Raw genomic sequence first — 23,477 nt, forward strand, 5'->3', positions numbered from 1 at the left:
CGTCCGCAAAATAGACCGCGAAGGTGTCCAAAAAGTCGTGCGATAGGGTAGATAACACGATCGACTTCACGAGAGCAGCAGTTACGATGGTTTTTGTTTTTTGGCAAATGCAATATTTCATATTGCTTCGGGCAACGTGTGCAAAAGAGATGCGGTGCTCGTAACGTACGTAACTAATCGAATTTATTATCGTATTTTGTAGATTTCAAATAAAATTCAAGACAAATATTATTATCGCAAAGCGATTTCTATTAACTCATATCATTCGTGTACTGTTATTGTTATTATCTTCACGCGGATACCTGTTTATTCGTTTACACGTTGTATAATTTCAAATAAATGAGAATAAATAAAAAAAAATTATCGTTACACAAATGCCAACCTTGAAACGGTTTATCAAACGAACACAATCGAGCAACAAACGTTTTCAGATCGAGTACGAGAGGACGGCTCTCGTATACTCTATTCTACTGAATTACAATACCGTGTCCGGAGACACGACCCACCGCCGCCGCAGTTATTATACATTTATACATTATCGTGTTATATACGCACTTATATTGTAGACGGTCGCGTATACCCGAGCCCGAACAACAAAAGATGAAATCTTCAACAATATTCGATCAAATAATACCCCACTCGCCATTCGCAGGTAACCGCACGAATAACGTAAACGTGGTGCGGGTCATAAAAACGACAACAGGCGGATGCACAGCAAGATCAAAAAGAGGAATTCGTTTTGTTCGGACACGTCGAAGGAAACCCACATATGTCAAATGTTATGACGGTCAATTACAATAGATATGATTTCGCGAATCCGACGGCCGATCAACACTCGTTGTGCTCAAAGTCACACGTGTCACACGAACCGGCCGACCGACTTTTCGATGACGCTGGCGAAGAACGAGCGAGTCGTGTTTGGAATTGGCGCTTGTGTGGAGGATCACATGACGATGACGTCCGTAGCGTGTTTTACACGCCAGGCCGGGTCCGGTGGTACACTGATAACGCGCCGGACGAGCCACGAGGAAAAGTCGCAGGTTACCAGTAATTCTTGCTGGGTAATAGGTGGACGGGTAAGAGGATAAAGCCCGGTCCATACGACAAATCTTAACCAACTCAACTCGAGTGTTCGAACCCGACTCGAACTGTTTGTTTTTGTTATTATTATTGTTATTTATCAATAATTATTACTACTACTACTACTACGTCATACATCATTATCGTTATCATAACCTGTACGTATCAAGACAATATTATACGATTTAAGCGCATTACAACTCACCTCTTGAAGTGTTCGCGTATTTTTTCTTCGCGTATATTGTCCGGCAGGTTTCCGACCCAAAGATGGCGAGTCTCCCTAACCATTATGTCGCCAACTCTTCATCATTCGGGAACACGCCCAAACACACAGGTCGCGCACGATTCCACCGCGGTCCAACGGGTTCGAGAATGGAAAAATCACACTTGCTCACACGCACAAGCACACTCGCACACACACACCAAAAAACGGCGGCGGCGGAAATGAAGAACCGAGTGCTTCACGCAAACATCGCGGTCGAACCACACTCGCGCACGATCACAACGACAACGACGACGACGACGACGTAGGCAACGATACCATGTACGAAATCACACGCACACTCGAGACACACGGGCTGTGTACAGTGACAATGACGATTGCCGATAATCCGAACAGAACACCAAACCAAACTGCACTAGAATATTTCACATCGGCACGTCCGTTTCGGGCGAATTCGAAAAAAAAAAAAAACACAAAAAAAAAAAATAAATAAAAATTAATAAAATAAATGAATAATATAACGCACACAGACGTAAAAAACGAAAATTACACGAGAAAAATAAATTTAAACAACACCGAAGCTACGTATTATTATTTTTATATTTATATGCGAACGTATTTATATTACAATATGCGTGTATATATGTATATATATAGCATGTATATATATCGTTGAACGAACCGACTCGGAAGGATAATAATATACGCGACACGCGTGCTCGTGTGTATCTCATCGGCGAATGCGGCGGAAAGCGTAGCTGCCACGGTTTGTTGACGGGTCCACTCCCCCACCAACCGCCACAGCCGTTGCCCGACGATGCCGACACCACCGACGCCGATGCCGCGGCCGCCGTGCGCCCCACTGCCGGCCGTGGTACGGTCGGCCGCCGCCGGGCGCTGACGTCACCGCGAACCCGTCGTCGACCGCCGACACCGTACCGCCGGGCCGGCCGCGGGTCGGAGGGTGGTCGGGCGGGCCGCGGGGGCGAGCGCCGCCGATCGAAACCGCACGAAAACAACACTCCTCCCACTTACGCGCTCCGAAATCGGGCGAATCCATCGTCCGCGTTCCGCGGGGTACGGGACCGTGTTCGGACACCGGTTTTTTGGACGTGACTCAATATCTACTAGGCCACCGCATGGGTTTTTCTCGCTCGCTCCGCTCGGCGCTCGCGCCCGCCGTACGGTCGTCCGTCTCAGTCGCTCCACTCGTACGCGCACGAATAATAATAGTAATAATAATAATAGTAATCCGTATAAAAGCGGCCGGTGTTCGTACTCTACCCCCGCCCGGCCGGGTCGGCCGCGGAAGCCACCGCCGTCGACCGCGCCGATCGTTAGCGCGCGCTCGGTCGGGCCACTCTACTCGTCACGCCTAAAAAAGGACGTCACCGCCGAGTGGCGGGGTACGGTGAGTGCGTCGTGCCACCGGATCGGATGAGGCCGACGCCACCACCACCGCCATCTTCGCCGTCACGAACGCCGCTCGGGGTTCGTAGTTCGTATTCGGCGCGAGCACTCCGCGCGTCGTCGACGTCGTCCGCCGGGCGCCGGCTCGGTGTCGGTATCTCCTCAGTGGCGCTCTCGCACTCGCACGCACCGACACGCCACACACGTCTTCGGTGTCGTCGCCGCCGCTGCCTTCGTGGTGTCCTACAGCCATTACGTTTGCGGTCACGCACACGCACGTACGGTCGTACGCGCGCGTTAAGCTCTGCCGGTGGTGCGCCCGTTACGTTGAATGCGATTCGAGTCGAGTAGTCGACGCCGAGGACGGACTTTTCACACACACCGGACGACGTTACAACTTTAATTATTTATTTTTTTCTATTTAATTATCTGTCCATGTCTTTTTCGCTTTCACATCATTGTAAAATGTCACAAAATAATTATTTTAATATTTTCTCGTGTGTTTGTTTACAGCCACTACCGACCAATCGCGTCGTCGCTCGTTTTTAACACATTCCGCCGTTTATATGTCGCATGCGATCATCACTATAATGTACAATAGCGACTACAGTATAATAATATATTTTATAACTACTGGTAATGCGTATGCATTTCAACGGTGTCGGACAAACGACGGCGGTATTCTCTCTGCAAACCACACCCTAGGACGATAATATTATACCTAATGTGTACCTATAATAATATCACGGTCCTAATCGTTTTTTGCTGCAACCATCGTCACAGCGGATGCAGCGTCGATCCCGCCGCCGCCACTTCGTATCGTGTTCCGGTGTTCGTATAGAAAAAAAAAGGTCGACCAGAGGCGGTAGCCGATATCGTGTGGCGTGCAGTCTTGGGCTTGTGTTCACATTTATTATTTGTATATAATACGTTCCACTGTTTGAGCATGTGTTTTTGTGCGACAGGTTTTACCCCGAAATATTGGTCACCGGGACGGCATTCCAGCAGGTAAACCGAGACGAACAATGTGTGAAACGGCGAATGTTTTCGTGTTGGGTGTGTAGGCGAAAGCCGTCACTACCGAGTACCGAGAAAAAAAAATGTATTATAATATTATGTTTCGTGCAGAGCGAGTAGGAGAGGGAAGTGACGTAGAGATACGACGCAATAATACTAAATACCGAAGGACCCGATGGCATTCGGTACGAGACGGACGAAAAGTTAATAATACATTTTGAAATCGGCTAATTCGTTGTATTATGTAAATTTTAATGATGCCGGCTGCACTTCCGCCGACATTAGGTATTCGCCTCGTATGGAAAGGCGTTTTATGCAAGTAAATTATACCCTGTTCGGTAGTTTTAAAAAATATTTAAAATGTTACGTTTTGGAGAATTTTTAAATTGTTACAATACTTATTGTGCTACGTCTGTTTCAGCCGCACACCGTTCATTAACTTTTTTGCGTTTCAAAACATATTAACATCTCGTCAGCGGGGTCACTGTAGCAAAAACGATAATAGTATTTAATATTATCGTTTCCAGATGAATAATACTAAATGCTCGTTGCTCGTATAGTTAGAGGGCTAGTGATGAGGGTGTATCATATTTTCATTATGAATGCTGAGGTTATGGTGACCACTGACGATCAAGACTCTATGATTTACTGTGAAATAATATATCTTTCGCCCAAACCACACGCCGGATCGATTCGTTTTTTTTCCGTCGATGACATCGCCAATATCCGTCCGCCCGAATATAATATTACCAAAAAAAAAGCCGTATTCATCTCGAGTGTTGTTCATAATTCGACATGTCTACGTTCGCACCGATGTTTTTGGATACATTTTATATGAGTATATGACCCATGTCTTAATCGTATGATATTGTGTGTGTATTTACGACCTATAACATGCCTACGCCATACAGTTTTTCGTGCCAGCCCCGCCCGAAGAGAAATTGTCGTTTACGCCGCTTCGGTATCGTACGATTATTATTATTATAATAACGAGTGTGTGTTTTTACCCAATAAAATTGGTATTAAAAAAATGATGATAATGGTTATCGAGAAACGGACAGTTTCTCGTGGTAGTGTCATGTACCTACCGCGTGAAAGTTTGCAGTTTTTGTTCACGCTTTTTTAGCAAGGAACAATTTGTGTATAAACAAAATCGATTCGTTCGGCCGTAAAAAAACAACAACAATGTAATGAAACATTTTAACGCGATAATAATTATTGTCAACGACAGAGACATATATACACTTGCATGCCTATGCCTAATATTTTATATAATTGATATACCTATAATTATAAATGCCAAAAGGCACTGCACATTTCAACATTCAACGTATTTGTGTTGTTACCTTTATCATTATACGCCAAATATTTACAGACTTTGTAGCTAAGTTTGCGTATATACATATACCAACAATAATATAAGTAGTTAATTGTTGGTATATATAAAATCTATGAATGCTGAATATATTTACTCAGCTTTTTTGGTTTCGAAATCTGTAAGTACATATATGTTGTATATATTTGCCTTAAAGTTTTTGCGTTTTTCAAAATTATCAAGTTAATCACTTACTATAAGACCCCGAGAAAATTTAGATTAGCATCCCTTAAAGAATGAGTCTGAAATCTTAATAGCAAATAGCAACAGAAGCATACCTAGGTAACGATAATTCTAAATACGTTACCTTAGTTAAATACAACGACATAAGTAGTATAGATAAGTTATCCAGCAAGCCGTTAATTTACCTAATATTATACCTATACTATAATATAATGTTTGATGTGATCATGTGAGATTATGGTAACATTCTGACGGATTTCGTAATATTATACTATAATTTATAGTAGGTACTTATTAAATACTACACGTGTGGGCGTGTAACTCAAGGGTTGATCAATAATGCACTTGGTGTTATTGATAAATGATAATATTTTCGAACATCGTACAATAGGTTAGTAAATATTTATATAGATAGAATATAGATAGTAAACGCGTTGAACATTGAGTTTGGCGCGTTGCTAATATTATTATTGTATTTTTTACAGTAATAATACTGATATTACTGTTGGAGACATAGATTTTTAATCGAACTCTACTAAGTACTAAGGCTTCACTAATATTTTTTTTAACAAGGTAATTTTTGACAAATTCTTATCCCAACCGAATTTTACCCCATAAGTAGATGTTTAATTAAATATAAGGGTAGGTAATAAAGGTTATATTTGCTCCATTGTAATATCACTTTTACTTAGCCTAACGGATTATGCTTTAACTTATATATTATCTTATAGTCAATGGTTTTAATGACTCGCCATAATACGTGTAACGTGTATATACAATAATTACAATATAGTATATACTATATACTATGTACAATAATATGAAATATACAATATATACCACATTATATAATATATAAAATGTAATTAAAATAAATAATAATAAAATGATAATCCATGGTAATTTATATTTATATAATACATTATTCTTAATTCTAAATATTGTTACGCGATAGTTGATACGTGACTATTTTACCAAGCTACTATCGAATCTTACAAATTTATCTTTAAATAATCACAATTTATTTAGTAATCAGTATGTATACACTAGTCGTAGAGGTATACATCTAAATAACGCCAATAACATAACAATAGGAGAAGCCAGAAGCATATGAATAACTAAAAAGTACAATTAACCCATAAATAATAATATGTAGTAATATTATATATTATAGGTGACAAACTGACAAATCAGTGATACTTAACTTTAATACTAGGTGTATAGCGATCACTATACGGCACTACAGTAACTACACCTTTAATTTTTAAGATGGTAGTATTAGTAGACAGTATAATAAAACTAATAAAACTATATAATAAGTAATAACTAATAAATAAAAACTAAAAATTATTTAGAATAGATTATATTCAACTATATATATATATATATATATTTAATGATGTATTAAAATATCTACTGCAAATACCTTGTGAACTGAAGGTGTTGATATTGATCGTATAATATTAATCAATAAATTGAGTGTTAAGTCTTCTTCTATGTTGGTTATTAAAACTGTTATACATTAAAATATCATTAACTATACTATGTATAACATGCTGCAAATATTTAAAAATTATTTTAGGGAAATAATATACGCCATGCCCTACTGGTGAATATAATTATAGGTACATATTTCTACCCCTGTTATAAAAAAATTTCTGGCGCCACTGGATGACATGACATGTGCATCTTACCTTGACGCGCTACCCACGGCCCGTATAACTCGAGAAATGGGCAATGCGTTTTGACAGACTAAAAACGACAAGACTTATAAATATATGCATTACAATTTACACGACTCGTTCCGCAATACTTTCGCCACACTATATACTGTGCACCATAATAAATCCACATTCGTGGTCTCGTGGATGACGATGAGAAAACGGTTTGATTGAATTTTGAACGTCACGACGATTTTTTACTAAAAAAAAAAGGTCCTGAGATGAGTGCGATGGCCGCATTTTACTACATTTTACTAACCAACGCGACGATAGAAAATATCGAGTTTCCTACTTGGATCTTACCTCGTGTATTTAGGTTTGTAAAATCTAAAAAAAAACCTAGATCAAATACTAAATATAATCAAATGAACGCCATAAAATTTTCATAGGGCACCATCAGTGATCGCATGCATAAACGTAACACATAATTGATATGACTTTAAATAATCATACTGGACCGTGGACGCACCGTCCAAGTAACGTTCAAAGTTTCTTTCAATTGAGCTATTTTTATAAGCTATATACTGCTATAGTATAATGTTATGTAGCTCGGAACATTTTTACAATATATAAAACATAATACTACCGTCCATCGGTCAGTTGGTTAGTTATAAACTACAATATCTAAAGTTCACTTTTAATTAATTTAAATACCTAAACAGCGTTTTCTATTTTTAATAAATATTGAATTACCGGTTTCATTTTGGTAAAATCAAAAAAGGTCTTCGAAAAAAAATATTTGCGAGCATAGCGATCGGTATTATAAATGAATACTTTTTGCAGGTTACTAAATTAATTTAAAAGTTTGAGGATAACGAATTAATAGTTTTATTGTAACTAAAATTTAAGGAAATTACCGCTAAGGCCTAACTGCCTAAGAGTATAATATACATTATCTTTTATAAATTTATAAGTCATAATTGATAACAATGAAAAATCCGTATTAGCTTCAGCGAATGGCGAACTACTCCATAATATGGATAAATACTGAATTGTTAAATTTACCAACATGCGTTTATTTTTGATAATTCATAACAAAAGCGTATGACGCCCTTGACATTAAATATTTTTTATTATATAATACAATCATATGAATTTTTTCAATTCTCATATGAATGAAACCATTATATTTATTACATAGACATGAATAATTATTAATAATGTAATGAATAATCATTGTTCATATGAATTGCGTAGGTATATTTTAGCAATTAATAAAGGTAGGTGCTAGTACTATACCGTATATGCATATTACGCTTATAATTTTCGTTTTCCAGAATACTCAATGAATAACCTGCATAGAAAATTTAAAACTATTCTAATTAATAATTATTAGGTATTTATTATTTTTTTTGTCCTTGAATTTTAATAACATTATGAGGCATGAGCTATATATATATTATATTATAATAAGTATGTCCGTAGTTATATTAACTATTTACTGCGTTTCACGGTTTAAAGACTTAAATTAGCTACTAATTTTAATCATAATTATTCTTATGAGAAGATGTTTGGTCTAATTAGTTACATATTAAATCTCAAGATCCACGTGTACAGTTTATTGTATCTGTATGTACCTTCTATATATTACTCTATGTCTACACTAAGTGCATTATATTATATTATTAATTATTATAATTAATAATAACTATAAACCACAGCTGAATGTGTAAACTAATCAACATTCGATATTGTTTGTCGTATTATACTACATAAAATGTATAATTTATACATATCATATATTCATTATATACATCTTCGTTTTATCGCTTATATATGATAGGAAAAGGAAAGGATTTCCTTTATTTTACTCATGGTCATATAATATTATAATATGAATATTGATATAGTATATAAGTACGTTATATACTGATATTGATATGCATAATATGAATGGTAAGAATGGTTGTGTTTTAGTGAGTCACGATCAATAAGTGGAGGTTATCGGTTATTAATATACTTTAATAGTTACTATATAGTTAGTACAATATTGTACCATTTGTACCTATAGGCTATAACTATCTGTATACGATGATATGTATTTTAAAAATATATATTATAGGATTTAGGATTATTCAATAGTTAAATCGTAAATAACTATAATATTATATACCTAGGTAATAGGTATCTTAATAAATATTTTGTACTATTTATTCATTGTTTTTATAACAATTATTCAAAACGATATTTATTGTCAAAAAAATATACCTATATTAAAAATAAAAATGTAAACCCAGTATTATAGTATTCTATGTATAATATATTATAAATATTAATAATATTATGAAGGGACAAGGGATACGTGGTTTATAATTTTACCATATTAGTACTCGATACAGGCATAGTTGTAAATTACACCGTATAATAATATACTTATTGTGAAATTACAGTTATGATTTATGATCATGAATCATATTATAAGTAGTTATTTAGTGATAGACGATGGTCATTAGAACTTAGGAGTATGGACTTATTAGACTTTGAACCGGTAACAATAGATGGAAATAATGAGATGGTGCATTCAATTTTTAAAGTTTATTCGTAAAACATTTAATTTGTTATATAATAGTTTGAAATTTATTCATGCAAAATTAATAACCATCAGAGACTTTTTTAAAGTACAAGCATTTAAAGTGTCGATTGTACGTTAAACTAATAATCGAGAAATTTAGCAATTATAATATTCTTTAGTGCAAGTTTGTGCACATAATATAATAAATTATTGTAAACGCAAAAATAATCTTTCAGACTCATTATCTGTACAAAATACTCAAAGAAGTAAGAAATATTATAGGAATGCAATAATTATTATTTATTAACGAAATTTAAAATTGTTAAGTATATATTAGTACTTAATAGAAAATAAGTAGGTACTATAAATACTTGCAACGATCAACGATTCAGTCACGTTCAACCGGAGTAAATTATTAATTGGCCAAGCGAATGTCAAAAACTAAAATAAAAATATATTTATTTTAATAGTTTACACGCATATATTTGTTAAATCATGCCATCAATGGCATAAGTCATAGCAACGTGGCCTATCGCAGTATCACCTATATATAGGTATATTTATTTAAATTATAAACAAGTAGAACTCGATATTTATTAGTTATCTACTGAGTTATACGATCAACGATCTATACATAAAACCATATTAACTATGCTTATAAGTTATAAAATATAAATTATAATATATAGAATCCTATATACAAATTGCGGCAAAACAAACTGTGCAATTTTGAAAGGGTATTAAAAAAAAACTACGCAACTTACTGAAATGAGGTTTATTTTATTTTATTCGGTTAGGTTCTCCAGGGCACCATCAGTAGACAGTAATACATTGTTGAAGGCGATTTTTGAAGTTTTTGCATATTTTTTCACATATCGACAGGTATAGCGGCGATTTCCTTCCTCCTAAATTCGATTTTTGAATTCTTACAAGGTGTGAATCTGATGTTTAAAATCGTTTTCATTCAGTTTAGCTCCACAGAAAAAAGTCGAAAATACTTAAATCGAGTGAGCGCGCGAGCCACTACATTATCCATCTGTCATCAAACTTTAAAAATCGTCTTCAACAATATATTGCTGCTGGGGGTATTCATCTTTTCTGATGTAATTTTCAAAACTTAATGTATAAGTATATATAACGGCATGACGTACCAAATAAAATAAACCTTATTTCCGCAAATTGCGTGGTTTTTTTTTTAGCATTCAAAACTACACTGTTTGTTTTGCCGCACTTTGTATATACAGTCGAGTCGTTTCGAGATATCTAACTTGAATTATTATTTCTAGGGGAACAAAAAAAAAAAATTCGAATTGTATATAATATATATTTACTGGAACGGATACACCATTTACACTATATAATAATATTACACACACACATACGACACACACACACACATATATATATATATATATATATATATATATAGTGTATACCTATAGTAAACGACATTACTGTTCAAAATGGTATGACGGCTCTGAAAAAAAGGAAACATCTGCAAACAAGGGGTGTTAGATTTGGCGGGAAACCGAAACTGGTGATGTATACTGTGTACACAATGGTCACAATGCAATACAATATACGCATGTTTCTCGTTTATATTGCCCACGTGTGTGGCCATACAAATCTTTCTATAACATACGCACAAAATGACAAAAATACTATACAACACCGTGGAGTGAGACCCCTATTTGTATATTTTAATTTAAAACCATTGATTTTACATTACCTTAAATTGTTTATTATTAAATTTATAATGTAGTTAATTATTAAATATAAATAATTAGGTTATAAATACTAATTCCAATTAGAAATTTACAAGTACTTATTTACCGATTAAAGCTAATCCACGGTTTTTAGTTTTTACCTAATATGTAAAGGATTACTAGAAGGTAGAGGTAACTTATATAGGCACTACCTATATTCCAGACTACATAGTACATAATACACTCAGATATACTCACATACATACAATAGATTTGTATACGAAAAATCAATTTTACCAACTATATTATGCAGGGTAGTTTTTAATGGCCAGCGCTTACCTTCAGACTTCAGTAGTCAAGTAGAATAATGCCACATATTTTTGTAAAATGTTTTAAAAAACTCTTAATTTATGGCACAAAAAAAAATAAAAATAATTAATTTTAACCAGTTGTTGACTCGAGTCAAAACGCAAATAAATAACATTTATGTTTTTTAACAACGGTTTTTCATTTTTCACAGACCACAGACAATAGATTGTAATTAAACTTGTAACTATAGTAGCAAGTCGTAGTAATTGTGCTTCGCGCCGATATCACGCGTACGTATGTATAGAGCTGCACTTAGTTGACAGTCCTTCACGCATATGATTTGCATTTATATTTTGGTTGCACCAACCAGGGTTTTTTTTTACACAGAACTTTATGTGCATTAAGCAGCTGATAAATATACATTGTCAAATATCAGTATATTATTATAATATTCTTTATTACTGGGTATATATTTTAGACAAAACTACGTCTACAGAAAATATAGAACATAATTGAGGCACTATAGACAGTGTAGACATATTATAGTCATCACTCACCAAGCAACAAAATTTCAATAATAGTTACTCTAATAGCTATTGTATATGTAATACAAGCTCCTTAACCTTAGTGGCCTATTGAATGACCAGGCTATAGTAATACTAGATATAGTATTATTTTGGACGTTACAACTATTTTAGATTATAAAGACTTACTAAAACATAAACTAAAAAATAACTATTGTACCTCTCATTGTTTATTTTAACAAATATAGCTTATACAATTTTTTTTGTCTTAAAAATTGACTGACTGAATGCAAGTTTAAGTTTCAATTTATCAACTTCTGATTTGATATAGGTAAATACTTAGCAATACTTTTTAACCTACGATTTTACAGTCTCGTGTGATTTCATATAATTTGTTTTAGTGGTATCTTATATCTATTATATATATAGATAATACATATAATAGTTATTTTTATTACGGTTAGTATTTCTGAAAAACTCCTATTATTTATTAAATGTCTTTTGTCTTTTGTATCTCGTTTGTGACACGTAGGTATTTATTTTTTGTTTATGATAGCAAGTTTTAACAAAAACAGATATGGCGATAATATCATGAAAATGCAGTAAGAAGTTATGCTAAATGGTAGATAAACCCTGATTGATTGAATTTAAAAAATATATATTATATATAGCAGGGATAGGCGTTATGTTTTAGTAAGTCTTTATAATCTAAAATAGTTGTAACGTCCAAAATAATACTATATCTAGTATTACTATAGCCTGGTCATTCAATAGGCCACTAAGGTTAAGGAGCTTGTATTACATATACAATAGCTATTAGAGTAACTATTATTGAAATTTTGTTGCTTGGTGAGTGATGACTATAATATGTCTACACTGTCTATAGTGCCTCAATGCTACTAGAACTAGAGGGCCAAAGTGAAAATCTAGTGGGCCAGAGAACATAGAAAGTAAATAAAAAAAAGGTCAATAAACTTTACAATTTATATTTATATACATTTATTTATTATTTATAATTTATAAATAATAGAATATTAATAATAATTTATAAATATAACCAAATAATACAGAAAAATCCTAACATTTTATATTTTTATAAAGTAATTTGAAATGTAGCACGGGCCAGTTAAAAATGGTATGCAGGCCGGGGTGCGGCAAGCGGACCGCCTGTTGACCATCCCTGCTATATATATATAGGTTAGATTACGTTAATATTAAGTCTTATATGCAGTAAAAAACCCTAAATCAAAATTAAGGTCATGCGTTAGAAATATTTCGTGTTACCTTCATCGTTAGACACAATGTTTACTCAAAACTACTTAAAAATGCAATACACAAAATGCCCATTAAATTATGTAGTTTTATTTAGGACACCAGTAGTCGGGTAGTCTGTTGTAAATATATAGACTATAGTTTCCTGTTAGCTGTTGGTAAATATTATCCTATTGTGCAATATAGTGAATAACAAAATAAATGGTTATATGTAAATTTAAGTGTACCTGTTAAGCCTAGCTTTAGCCTATACCTATATGTACGTGTATAAAATATGTCTTATAAGTTGTAATGAAGCACTTTTAGTGTTGTCATATTGGTGACTGGTGAGTGTATTGGTGTGGCTTGTCATATTTGTTAATACTTTATATTCTTTCATTGCAAGAAAATAAGATTGGTTGTTCACGGTGTAAGGCATTTTTTTGTGTCGATTATAACAAGTTAACACTAACGAATGCCATTCAATACCATTGGATATTGAGTGAACTATGTTTAAATTAATTTACTTTAATCATTGTTCACAAATGATTAAAGGTAAGTGAACATTTATGTAGTGTGAGACTGTGAGTGGACAACATCTTATAGTTTAAATTTATTAAATTTTTGAAATTCATAATTAATTATTTTTAACAAGTTTGTCGGATTTGAATTATTTTTTCAAAATACATTGCACTATTCTACATTTTAAACTTAAAATAGAAGTTACGATATTATAAACGACACAATGAAAAATAATATAAACTCAATATCGAATTAAATTGTAGTTAATAATTTATACAGTTTCATCATATCCGTTAATAATTACTTTATATTCAGTAATAAAAATAAATATATTATTTATATGAATTGGCTGACTTTATAAAATTTAAACATGAATATAATCAGAATTAAATAATACATATTAATAATAAATACTAGAGACCTTTATTGTAATATCCAATTTTTGAGTTGAACTTTTCTGCTGATTTCTGTAACATTAAGATAAATATAAGATATAAATTAAACATACAAATAATGAGTGATTAACATCAATTAATAAAATAATTATATACATTTATGTACTTCAATCTTAACAAGTAAACATTATGACATATTATAAAAAATGCATAACAGCGTGATATAGATATTGTTTGATATTTCATAAAACTATATAGTATAATATACTTATAATTAGTAATTACTGTACATATTGAAATTGGTTTAGAAAAACAGGAAATTATTATAATACATTGGTACTTCCAAAGGTGAATAATTTTATAGTATAAACAATAATGTTTTAGTTAAATATTATTATTTACTAGCAATTTATCTATAACAATAGTACCTACATATGTTATCTAATATTTTGTATCAATTTTGAATTTAAATTAAAATATTTTGAAAATGTCATCGTTAATAGATAATATGATAATTTTTAGTAGATAAATAGTGAAATTTCTATTGAATTACAACAAAATAACAAAATCAATTTTGTCAAAAACTAGTGTAACGTAAATATTTGTTATTCTTTTAATTAGTTCTGACTATCTTGAAAAGTACCAGGAATTTTCTACCTTAACGGTGGGCATCAAATACCAATTTTTAAATATTTCTTAGTTCTTCTTTTCCAAACACAAATACATAAATAAATAAAAACATTATTTTAAAACCAATTACCAATTTAATCTTTGCTCCATGATAGGAATTTAAAATATATAAAATATTTATAACATATACTATGTATAGGTATAATGAATTGATTATTTGAATATTATTTTATTGTATATATTTTGAATCATAGTATTAATTTAGTTAAACTATGTAAATTGTAAAGTATACTTATGCATATTATATAGGCTTAAGCAGATATTTGCATGTATAATAGACACTTTAATTATACCTGTAATTCAGGTTCAAGTTTGTCAATTGATATTGGTGATACTTGTGGATATAATGCACAGCACATTGGAGTTGCAAAAGTCAAAAAAACTCCACACAGTACAATTTGTAAGGGTGCTGGAGCCCATTTCATATTTTTTATTAGGCCTCTCTGTTCTATTGCTTCCATTATTACTGGTGATATTACTAAAAATAAAATAACGTTTATATGTAAATGCACATAAATGTATAATATTTTAAATAAATTTATGAATACATCATTTATATATTCAGTTATAATAATAAAAGAATACAAAATGGTATAATTCTTACCCATTCCTGGAGCGGACATTAAAATGCGACTTAATACCACAGCAGTAATACCTTGCCTAGCCGCTGACTTAGATTCACCTAGAAGATTTTTATTTTCATCGTACACTTCAATTCCATTATCCAGTTCTCTAAATTAAAGAGTTAAAAGTGTTTTTAATATAATTAAAAAGCAATTAATAGTGGTTTATGTACTTCTTTCTCATTAGAGGTATGTTAATACAATTGGCTGCAGCAACAGCTGCAAATGGTACAAAACGGCCAGCAACAGTTGGTAATCTCTAAAGAAGTGAAAATAGAGGTTTATTAATATTGAAATTATTTTGTATCATAGCTGTATAGTTTAAATTTGTAATACATTGAAAACATTAATTTATGTTGGTTCCTAGATGCCATTTTAAATTACTACGACTACCTATAACATTAAATTACCTTTACCTATATAGAATAGTATATATATACAATAGTGCATCAGACATTTCCAGTTTTGACAATAATATAAAAATAAATTAAAGAAAATTTCAATAGTAGGTATTCCTTTTAGTGTACAATAAAAAATAAAATAATGACAATGAAATTATATTTTACAATATTCCTATTTTATATAATTTCTAAATTAAGAATCTTCTATCTTATGTCATATATACCTATTCATTTTTTGATGCTAATATAGTACCTAATATACCAACTATAAATATTAAATTTATTTGATTCATGTAGGATGGCATTTTAAAATTAGTAATACACAACAATAATTAAAATATTATAATTCAATATTACAATGCTATAATAGATGACTTATATAAGCATAAAAGTATACAATTTTATAATACTTTTACTATTAATTTTATGTTTTTGTACATTTACAGTTAAAAAATATTAAACATTTAAAAAACAATAAACAGTACCAAAAACACTTATATTTTTGAATTATACGACTCGTTATAAAATTGTTACTTACTTTAACCAATTTGTTTAAACCAAGTGCTGTAACTAAAGCGCCACTTGTAGCCAATACATAAGACTTAGCCACTTGACTTTAAATACAAAATAATATATAGTTAGAGACATATGAAATACTTAGTGTTATTAAAAATTTAAAAATAATTAGTAAAATAGATCTTCATACTCAATAGGCATAGGTGAGGTACCACTCCGATTAGTGTAGTTGACTAAAGCATTAAATGATTGATTGAACCATTGCCAAAAAATAACTGCTGGTGTGGTTCTGTTTAACAAAAAAATAAAAATAAATGAAAAATCATTCACATTAAAATAAATAATTAAGATATTACATTTTAGATTTTAAAAATTGACTGAATTTAAACTGGGTCAAAAAATAAATTTTATATTTTGATTCTGTGAGGGGAATACAAGAGTACCTCCTATGGCTCTATGAAAATTTAAAAGTTAAGTATCAATAAGATTTTTTTAAATAATACCGTTTAATTATAAATATTTGAAGGAAAGTAGTGTTTTTAACGTTTTTGTTGGTTTTTAGAAGTCTATTTTTAATTAAATTTAATTATTAAATATTCATTGATAATTTATTTCACAATATAAACTTCGTGGTATACAATTTTACTTGAAATTTAACGAAATATTATTATTATAAATTAGGTACTAGAATAATTTGTACTCATTCCGATAAATATAAAATGTACTCACTTGTAAAATGTGACCATACAACCAGTTATAAGCATATTCATAGGCACTTGAGCTGACATTCTCCCAAAAATTATCATTTTATCTCCTGTCTCAGGATGGTATGCCGAATCAACTACATCTTTAGCTTTGTAAACATCTTCTAATGTTAAGCCATCAGGAATACTAGCGCCTTTTCTAAATAAATAATGTTTCAACTTCCAGTTTTTCTAACGTTCGTTTGTATGACATAATTTAAAAAGCGTTATTATATTTTTAGGATAATTACTTATAATTGTTGACGATTTCTTTACATTTCTCTAATTCAAGATTTGACTTGAAAATATTTAACGGATTGGTAGTGGTAAAAAAATACTTAACTCGGCCCCAATATTGAGTCTGATCCCAACGGGGTACGTCCAAATTCACTCTTTCAGTCATATTTAGTGTATTAACAGAGTTATAATATAACCCGAGTAAAGTAATATACAAATAACAAATCGTACACTACAAAAATTTAACACTGATTAAATATAATATAATATGTGTATAACTAGTTTAAGTAGGAAGCATAATTTTATTATATTATCTTTAAAATAGGTTTATACTATTGTAATTGAGGAGGTCAACAGATCGTATATAATTTAATTATTATCGTATTTTGATAACAAGTTATAATGTTATATAGTGATCATTAAACATAATATGTACAATCCCATTCACTTTTACAGAATCATCATAAATATAATGTTGTAACTTCCTATAAAAATACCTGATTAGTAACCAATTAGGTAAATGTAAACACGTGTGCAATTTAAAGTTGAATTTATATATTACATGTTATTATTGTACCTGAAAAAAATACTAAGTCAATACTACATACGTAAATAATTTCTACCATTATTAACACAATTTGCAATAATTTTACTGTAGTATCTAAAATTCGAATAAAGATTTCATGAAAAAAATCGAATTGACTATTCAAATAATGAATACGTCATGTAGTACCAGACCAACACGTAATAGCACCAATTTATATATCTAAGTCTCCCAAAACTCGAAAATATCATAAAATATCATAATTAATAAATAAACTGACAAATCTCAATAATCTCATAAAAATCCTATAGTAAAAAATATACCTTTTTTTTTTTTTTAATTTGGGGCATATTTTAATTCCACATATTTTGTTATTTTCGTATTTAGTTAAATAAATAAAAGTTAGAATATTATATAATTATGAATTATGATAATAACCTGCCCTATTATGATGATGATGAAATAATATTTATATATAACATAGTGATTTAATTATAAATTAATTTAAAAAATATTCAACGCAAAAATACAATATGATGTTACTTTTAATAAAGGTAAATCTTTAATTTTATGTTTTTTATTATTAATAGAATACAAATTATTTATGTCATTTAATCAAGAAATAAAATTTGACGTTTGTGAATAATAACAAACACATTGTAATTGATTAATAATGACAGTTACGTATATACAATAATAAATACAATTTTTTTTCTAAAAATTCTAGATTATTTCACTAACTAAAATATATATTATATATTAGTTAGATAATATATATAATTATATAAAATTACCAACGGACAATTAAATATACTTTCAGTAATTTGGATTATTATTATATACTTCGGCATAAAAAATAAGTAATCGACAATGATTTAACAAAAAAAAACTTGCAACCTAGAATCGAAACACATGACAAACAATATATTAAAAGGTATTTAGTTTTCCATCTTCCCCAGGAATCACGAATTTTCTCTCCTAGACGTATTTAAATTATCATTGGTCGATCAAACTTATTAGTTATTTAACACACAAACACCTCATGAGTCATGACGTATAATATCAGCCTCTCTGTGACTCCCTCATATATTCTGTGAATATGTTACAAATTATATAATAAGGAATCAAAGATGAGCTTAAGATGACGTATCCCAAACAAGTAACAACCTCTGTAAACTTTTCGAGCCAACTACTAAAATCTCCAATAATGACGTCTAAATTTATTTGAACAACTGAGCTCTATATTATTATATTGAAGCTTATTTAACAATATAATACTGTATGAATTATGATCTTTATTTTGTAATCTCTACTTAAAGAATTAAACTACCATATTATTAAGTTAAAAATAGATAACATTAATAATCCTATATTTTTGGTTCACATTATACAAGATTATTCTTTTAACAAACAACACTTACTATTTAAAAATATATTAACTTTATTGAAAATTTACATAATTTCCAGTTGAAATAAAACAACATTAAAAAAATTATATATATATATATATATATATATACTTTTTATATTTTTATTGCTATAATGTTTTAAAATTTTTTCTTTTTTGAATAACATATATTTTTAATCATAACAATAATTAAAATCAAAATTCAGATTATAGTAGTTAATAAGTTATACATGATAATTGATAACTGTTATAAGTATTTAAAGTTTTAGTGATCGGAGTAGTAGACTATTTTGCGGGATATCCCAGTATACTTACCTTTTCACTCAGCTTATCTAAACTTTAAATACTTACTTCTAATTCATAAGCTATATTTCAAAAATTCGAATTTTTTGTATTGAAATACTATAAAAAATATAATGCTAAAATAGATAAAATTAAAAATGAATGTTCATTTAAAAAAAAATGTATTTCGAATGGAAATTGTGTAAAAAAAATATTTTCTAAAACGTTGATAGGTTTTCAAATAATAAGTGTTGTTTGATAAAAGAAGAATCACTCAACATAGAAAAAAAATGTATCAACGTACATATATAAGATAATTTATTTAGTTATTCTTATTTAATTTTCAATAAACAAATAATAAAAAAATATTAAAAAATAATAAGTTAGTGAAAACGCCTTAAAAATAATTACATACGCAAATAAAACTACACATGTTTATCATTATCGATTATAATTTATAATAATTATAATATATAATTACTACATAATTATTATTTTTTTTAATAAGATACACATTCAAACAATTATTTGTTTATGATTTTTAGATTAATATTTTAAAATTAAATCATTCTATATAGGTGTTTCGTAGATATAATTTTAGACTTTTAGAGTATGTTTTTACTGTATTACCTATTTAATATTATGTAAATATTAAATGTAATGTATATTGTTTATTCAAATTTATAACATATATGATGATTTATGTAATATAGCATACACAAAAGGTTTAGGAAAGTTATATTACTTAATACTATACCAGGCCTTTCTTTTATCATGAATCACTGAATCATTCTTTATTGCAAAAACGTTAATAGTTTTTGTATGGTAACTAGATAATATTTTTTCAACTTAAGAAAAGTACAAAAAGTTTTTTCTAGCATTATTGCCAAATTCCTTGAAATTTGTGAAGTTTTTAGTAATTTCCGGCAGAATTTTAAAAATACAATAAAGACACGCAACATACCTACTTTTATTATAATAATATTTATAAAAACTATTAAAACTGGTAAGCTATTATTATTCTTGTATAGATTTCGAGTGTACTTTGTCATTACTCATTAGGTACTCATTATATATGTTTAATTTGAATTCAATGATAAATCATTGAATACGAAAAACGATTCTGAGCTGATGGTCTGTCAATCTATATTTCTAATGAATAATATATTACATTTTATATTTTTATATTAGTAATACGGTAGGCAAAAATTTTTGTCCAAAAATGTTATATACCCCCAGTCAAGATTGAAATACCGTATAGATTATATAGATGTATAATCGAAACTAGACATTTTCATTAGACAGGGCCACTCATATGAGTTATTTTGCACCTATCATACCCAAAGGAAAGGGTGGAGAGCAATAGGAAACATTAATGTTTTTTTATTACAATACAAATGTATAATATAACTATATAAGTAATTATTGATGTTATAAACTTATAAATATATTATAATTTAATGTTAAAATCTCATAGAAAAAAAAAACTTTTAAATCTAAATTTATATCGCTTTTAATTTAAACTTAAATCTTACACGTGAAATACAGATACTAAATATATTTTAAACATTTAAACTTCTATTTATAACTTACAATTAATTTCTCAAATTTTTTTCGCACTTATACCTAATTTATTTTATTATTACATTTAAAATAATATATTCTTAGCAAATGTATACGAGCCAATTAGCCTGGGCGATGGCTCAGTTGGTCCAGGCCGTAGTTCCGCCCATGTGTATAATAGTCATATTCTAATCATCCGCGATAGGGGAATAATTAAATTGATATATAAAATTAAGTCACATTAAATATCGTTTAAATTAAATTAGCATAACTATTAATTCAATATAGTCATGTGACATATAATACATATCATACGAAATACCACATAAGTACTAGGTATAATTATTACATAAATTAAAATTAGTCTAAATTAACTATAAAATATATACCTATCATAATGAAAAGATTTAAGTCATTTGACCATACAGTTGGCAGTTCCATACAAATATGACTTTTAGACAGTTTTTAATGAAATTAAATGATGTTTTTTTCATAATGTATTTTTATCAGGTACAAACTATTGAAATAAAGTGATTACATTTTATTTTAAGTTTTTATTCGTTAAGTCAGTATTATATTTATTTAAATTATTATTTCATGACTTAAGTTAATCTATAAATAACAAATTACGAACTTACAAATAAAGAAGAAATACAATTTACGTATAGGTAGCTATTTTTTCTATTTATTTGAGAGTATGAAATTACGATATACCTAATACAATTTTATAAATTTATATTTTAAAACAAGTTACAGGAAGGTTACTGGCTACATTTTACCTTATAATCCATCTAAATATCCACTCAATTAGAATTAAAAGATTTTAACTAAAAAAAATGTATAAGAAATCTAAAATATACAAACTTAGGAACAGGTATAATATTTTGTTAACGTTTATCAAAGTTTATAGTTTATACTAATTAGTACTTACTTAATATAACATAATGCGTACTACGAAAATACGAAATTTAGATATACAAAATAAATACAATACGCATTAACCGACTAACGAGAACTGAGAAGGTAACGACTAACATATTATTGTATAATAGTAACGGTGATGAAGTGTTAATAATTAAATAATCTCTAATAAATCATATTATTGTGATATCAGTGGTATCGTTATTCGTTAGTATAGAGTAAATTTAGATTAATATTAATAAATAATTGAAATAAAAACCCGTCTAGCGGGAAAACAGTTTAATATAACTTATTCTATAATTCATTAAAGTAGATTTAACATCTAACTCCATAACCTTGGATTTAGGAAGTCCTAAGTAGATAAGTACATTACTTTCTCTGGTTTGTTGTACTTATTAGATATTTTTATACCATTCAGAATTTAAATAATATTTTGTATTTGAATTGATTAATTTATACTTCCGTAATTATCTATACTATCTAGTATAGTAGTATCATAGAGTAATATATAGAGTAGTATCTATATCCGTGTCTAATAGTAACCTATTGGCTATTTCATATTTGGTTATTGACAAAATGACAACCGGTCTAAAAATCTAGATTATTGTTTGAAATTGATAATATATTTCAACTATGAATACGTGGAACGTGGGCATGTGAAAGAATACAATTTAACTCAATTTTTGTTATCAGACGTACTAAAATTGTATTTTTATAACTAATCGGAATATAATAAATTACAAGAAAAAATATATTATTTTCATTTTAAAAATGTAAGTATCTAATCTTATCCAATAAATTCGAGTTAGAAAAAAATTATTGACTGGAGGACATTAAACATATTAATTTAAATTGTAAATTTGTAAAGTATCTATTGTCGATTACCTTTAAAGTTTTAACCTTATAGTTCATAAATCAAAAGCAATAAGTAATTAAATAATATTTAAGTCTTAAGATCTTTACTTAAAGGTAATATTATCATTTAAATCCTAAGAGAATTTGGTATAATATCATAGAATAACAATTATTCTGTGTTATTAACTTTAAATTTGATAACAGGTAAATTGACTCTAATAAGTCTAATACTAAACTAACAGCATACAATTGATCCCGCTGAACTCAAATTTGCTGTTTTATGTTCGTAATTTCGAGACAGCATAAAATTATGCACTATGACGTGCTCTTAATGAGTTAATGGTAATCGGTAAAAAACGACAAGGTGAAAAACGTTAATTTTGGTTAAAAGTTATTACTTATTATATAAGTAATATGTATATATAAGTTATATTCTTATATACATACAAAGATACCTGTGGGCTGA

The 23,477-nt window shown here is 29.6% G+C and overlaps 2 protein-coding genes across 3 annotated transcripts in view; both read right to left on the reverse strand.

The window, feature by feature from the left end:
* LOC132918352 (uncharacterized) overlaps positions 1-2,057 on the reverse strand; it is a 51,815-nt gene extending 49,758 nt beyond the window's left edge. The window contains exon 1 of the mRNA XM_060979546.1: positions 1,286-2,057. Within this exon, the coding sequence (XP_060835529.1) occupies positions 1,286-1,368 (83 nt within the window). The 5' untranslated portion in view covers positions 1,369-2,057. The remainder of the gene's footprint in view (positions 1-1,285) is intronic.
* A 12,065-nt stretch (positions 2,058-14,122) lies between these two features.
* On the reverse strand, positions 14,123-22,306 carry LOC132917671 (sideroflexin-1). 2 transcript variants are annotated; one of them, XM_060978519.1, is made up of 9 exons: positions 22,167-22,306; positions 17,453-17,670; positions 17,188-17,361; positions 16,649-16,747; positions 16,481-16,556; positions 15,715-15,800; positions 15,523-15,650; positions 15,212-15,396; positions 14,123-14,300 (listed from the first exon to the last, which is right to left on the reverse strand). In XM_060978519.1, exons 2-9 carry the CDS (start codon positions 17,602-17,604, stop codon positions 14,247-14,249), a joined length of 954 nt encoding a protein of 317 aa, XP_060834502.1. In that variant the 5' UTR covers positions 17,605-17,670; positions 22,167-22,306; the 3' UTR covers positions 14,123-14,246. The 2 variants fall into 2 exon arrangements, with proteins under 2 accessions (XP_060834502.1, XP_060834500.1); XM_060978517.1 differs by lacking the exon at positions 22,167-22,306 and having other exon boundaries at positions 17,453-17,714.
* Positions 22,307-23,477: the final 1,171 nt, after the last annotated feature.

Source organism: Rhopalosiphum padi, chromosome 1, assembly GCF_020882245.1.
Source record: "Rhopalosiphum padi isolate XX-2018 chromosome 1, ASM2088224v1, whole genome shotgun sequence".
In the NCBI taxonomy this organism is placed as follows: Eukaryota; Metazoa; Arthropoda; class Insecta; order Hemiptera; family Aphididae; genus Rhopalosiphum; species Rhopalosiphum padi.

Bases quoted from the DNA above. Each gene is read 5' to 3' on its own strand.
- LOC132917671 (XM_060978519.1), bottom strand. From the start codon at position 17,604: ATGACTGAAAGAGTGAATTTGGACGTACCCCGTTGGGATCAGACTCAA. The intron at 17,362-17,452 runs GTAATTATCCTA...TTATTTATTTAG, and splicing joins GAAATCGTCAACAATTATAA to AAAAGGCGCTAGTATTCCTG. The intron at 16,748-17,187 runs GTGAGTACATTT...TTTGTTAAACAG, and splicing joins TGTATGGTCACATTTTACAA to AACCACACCAGCAGTTATTT.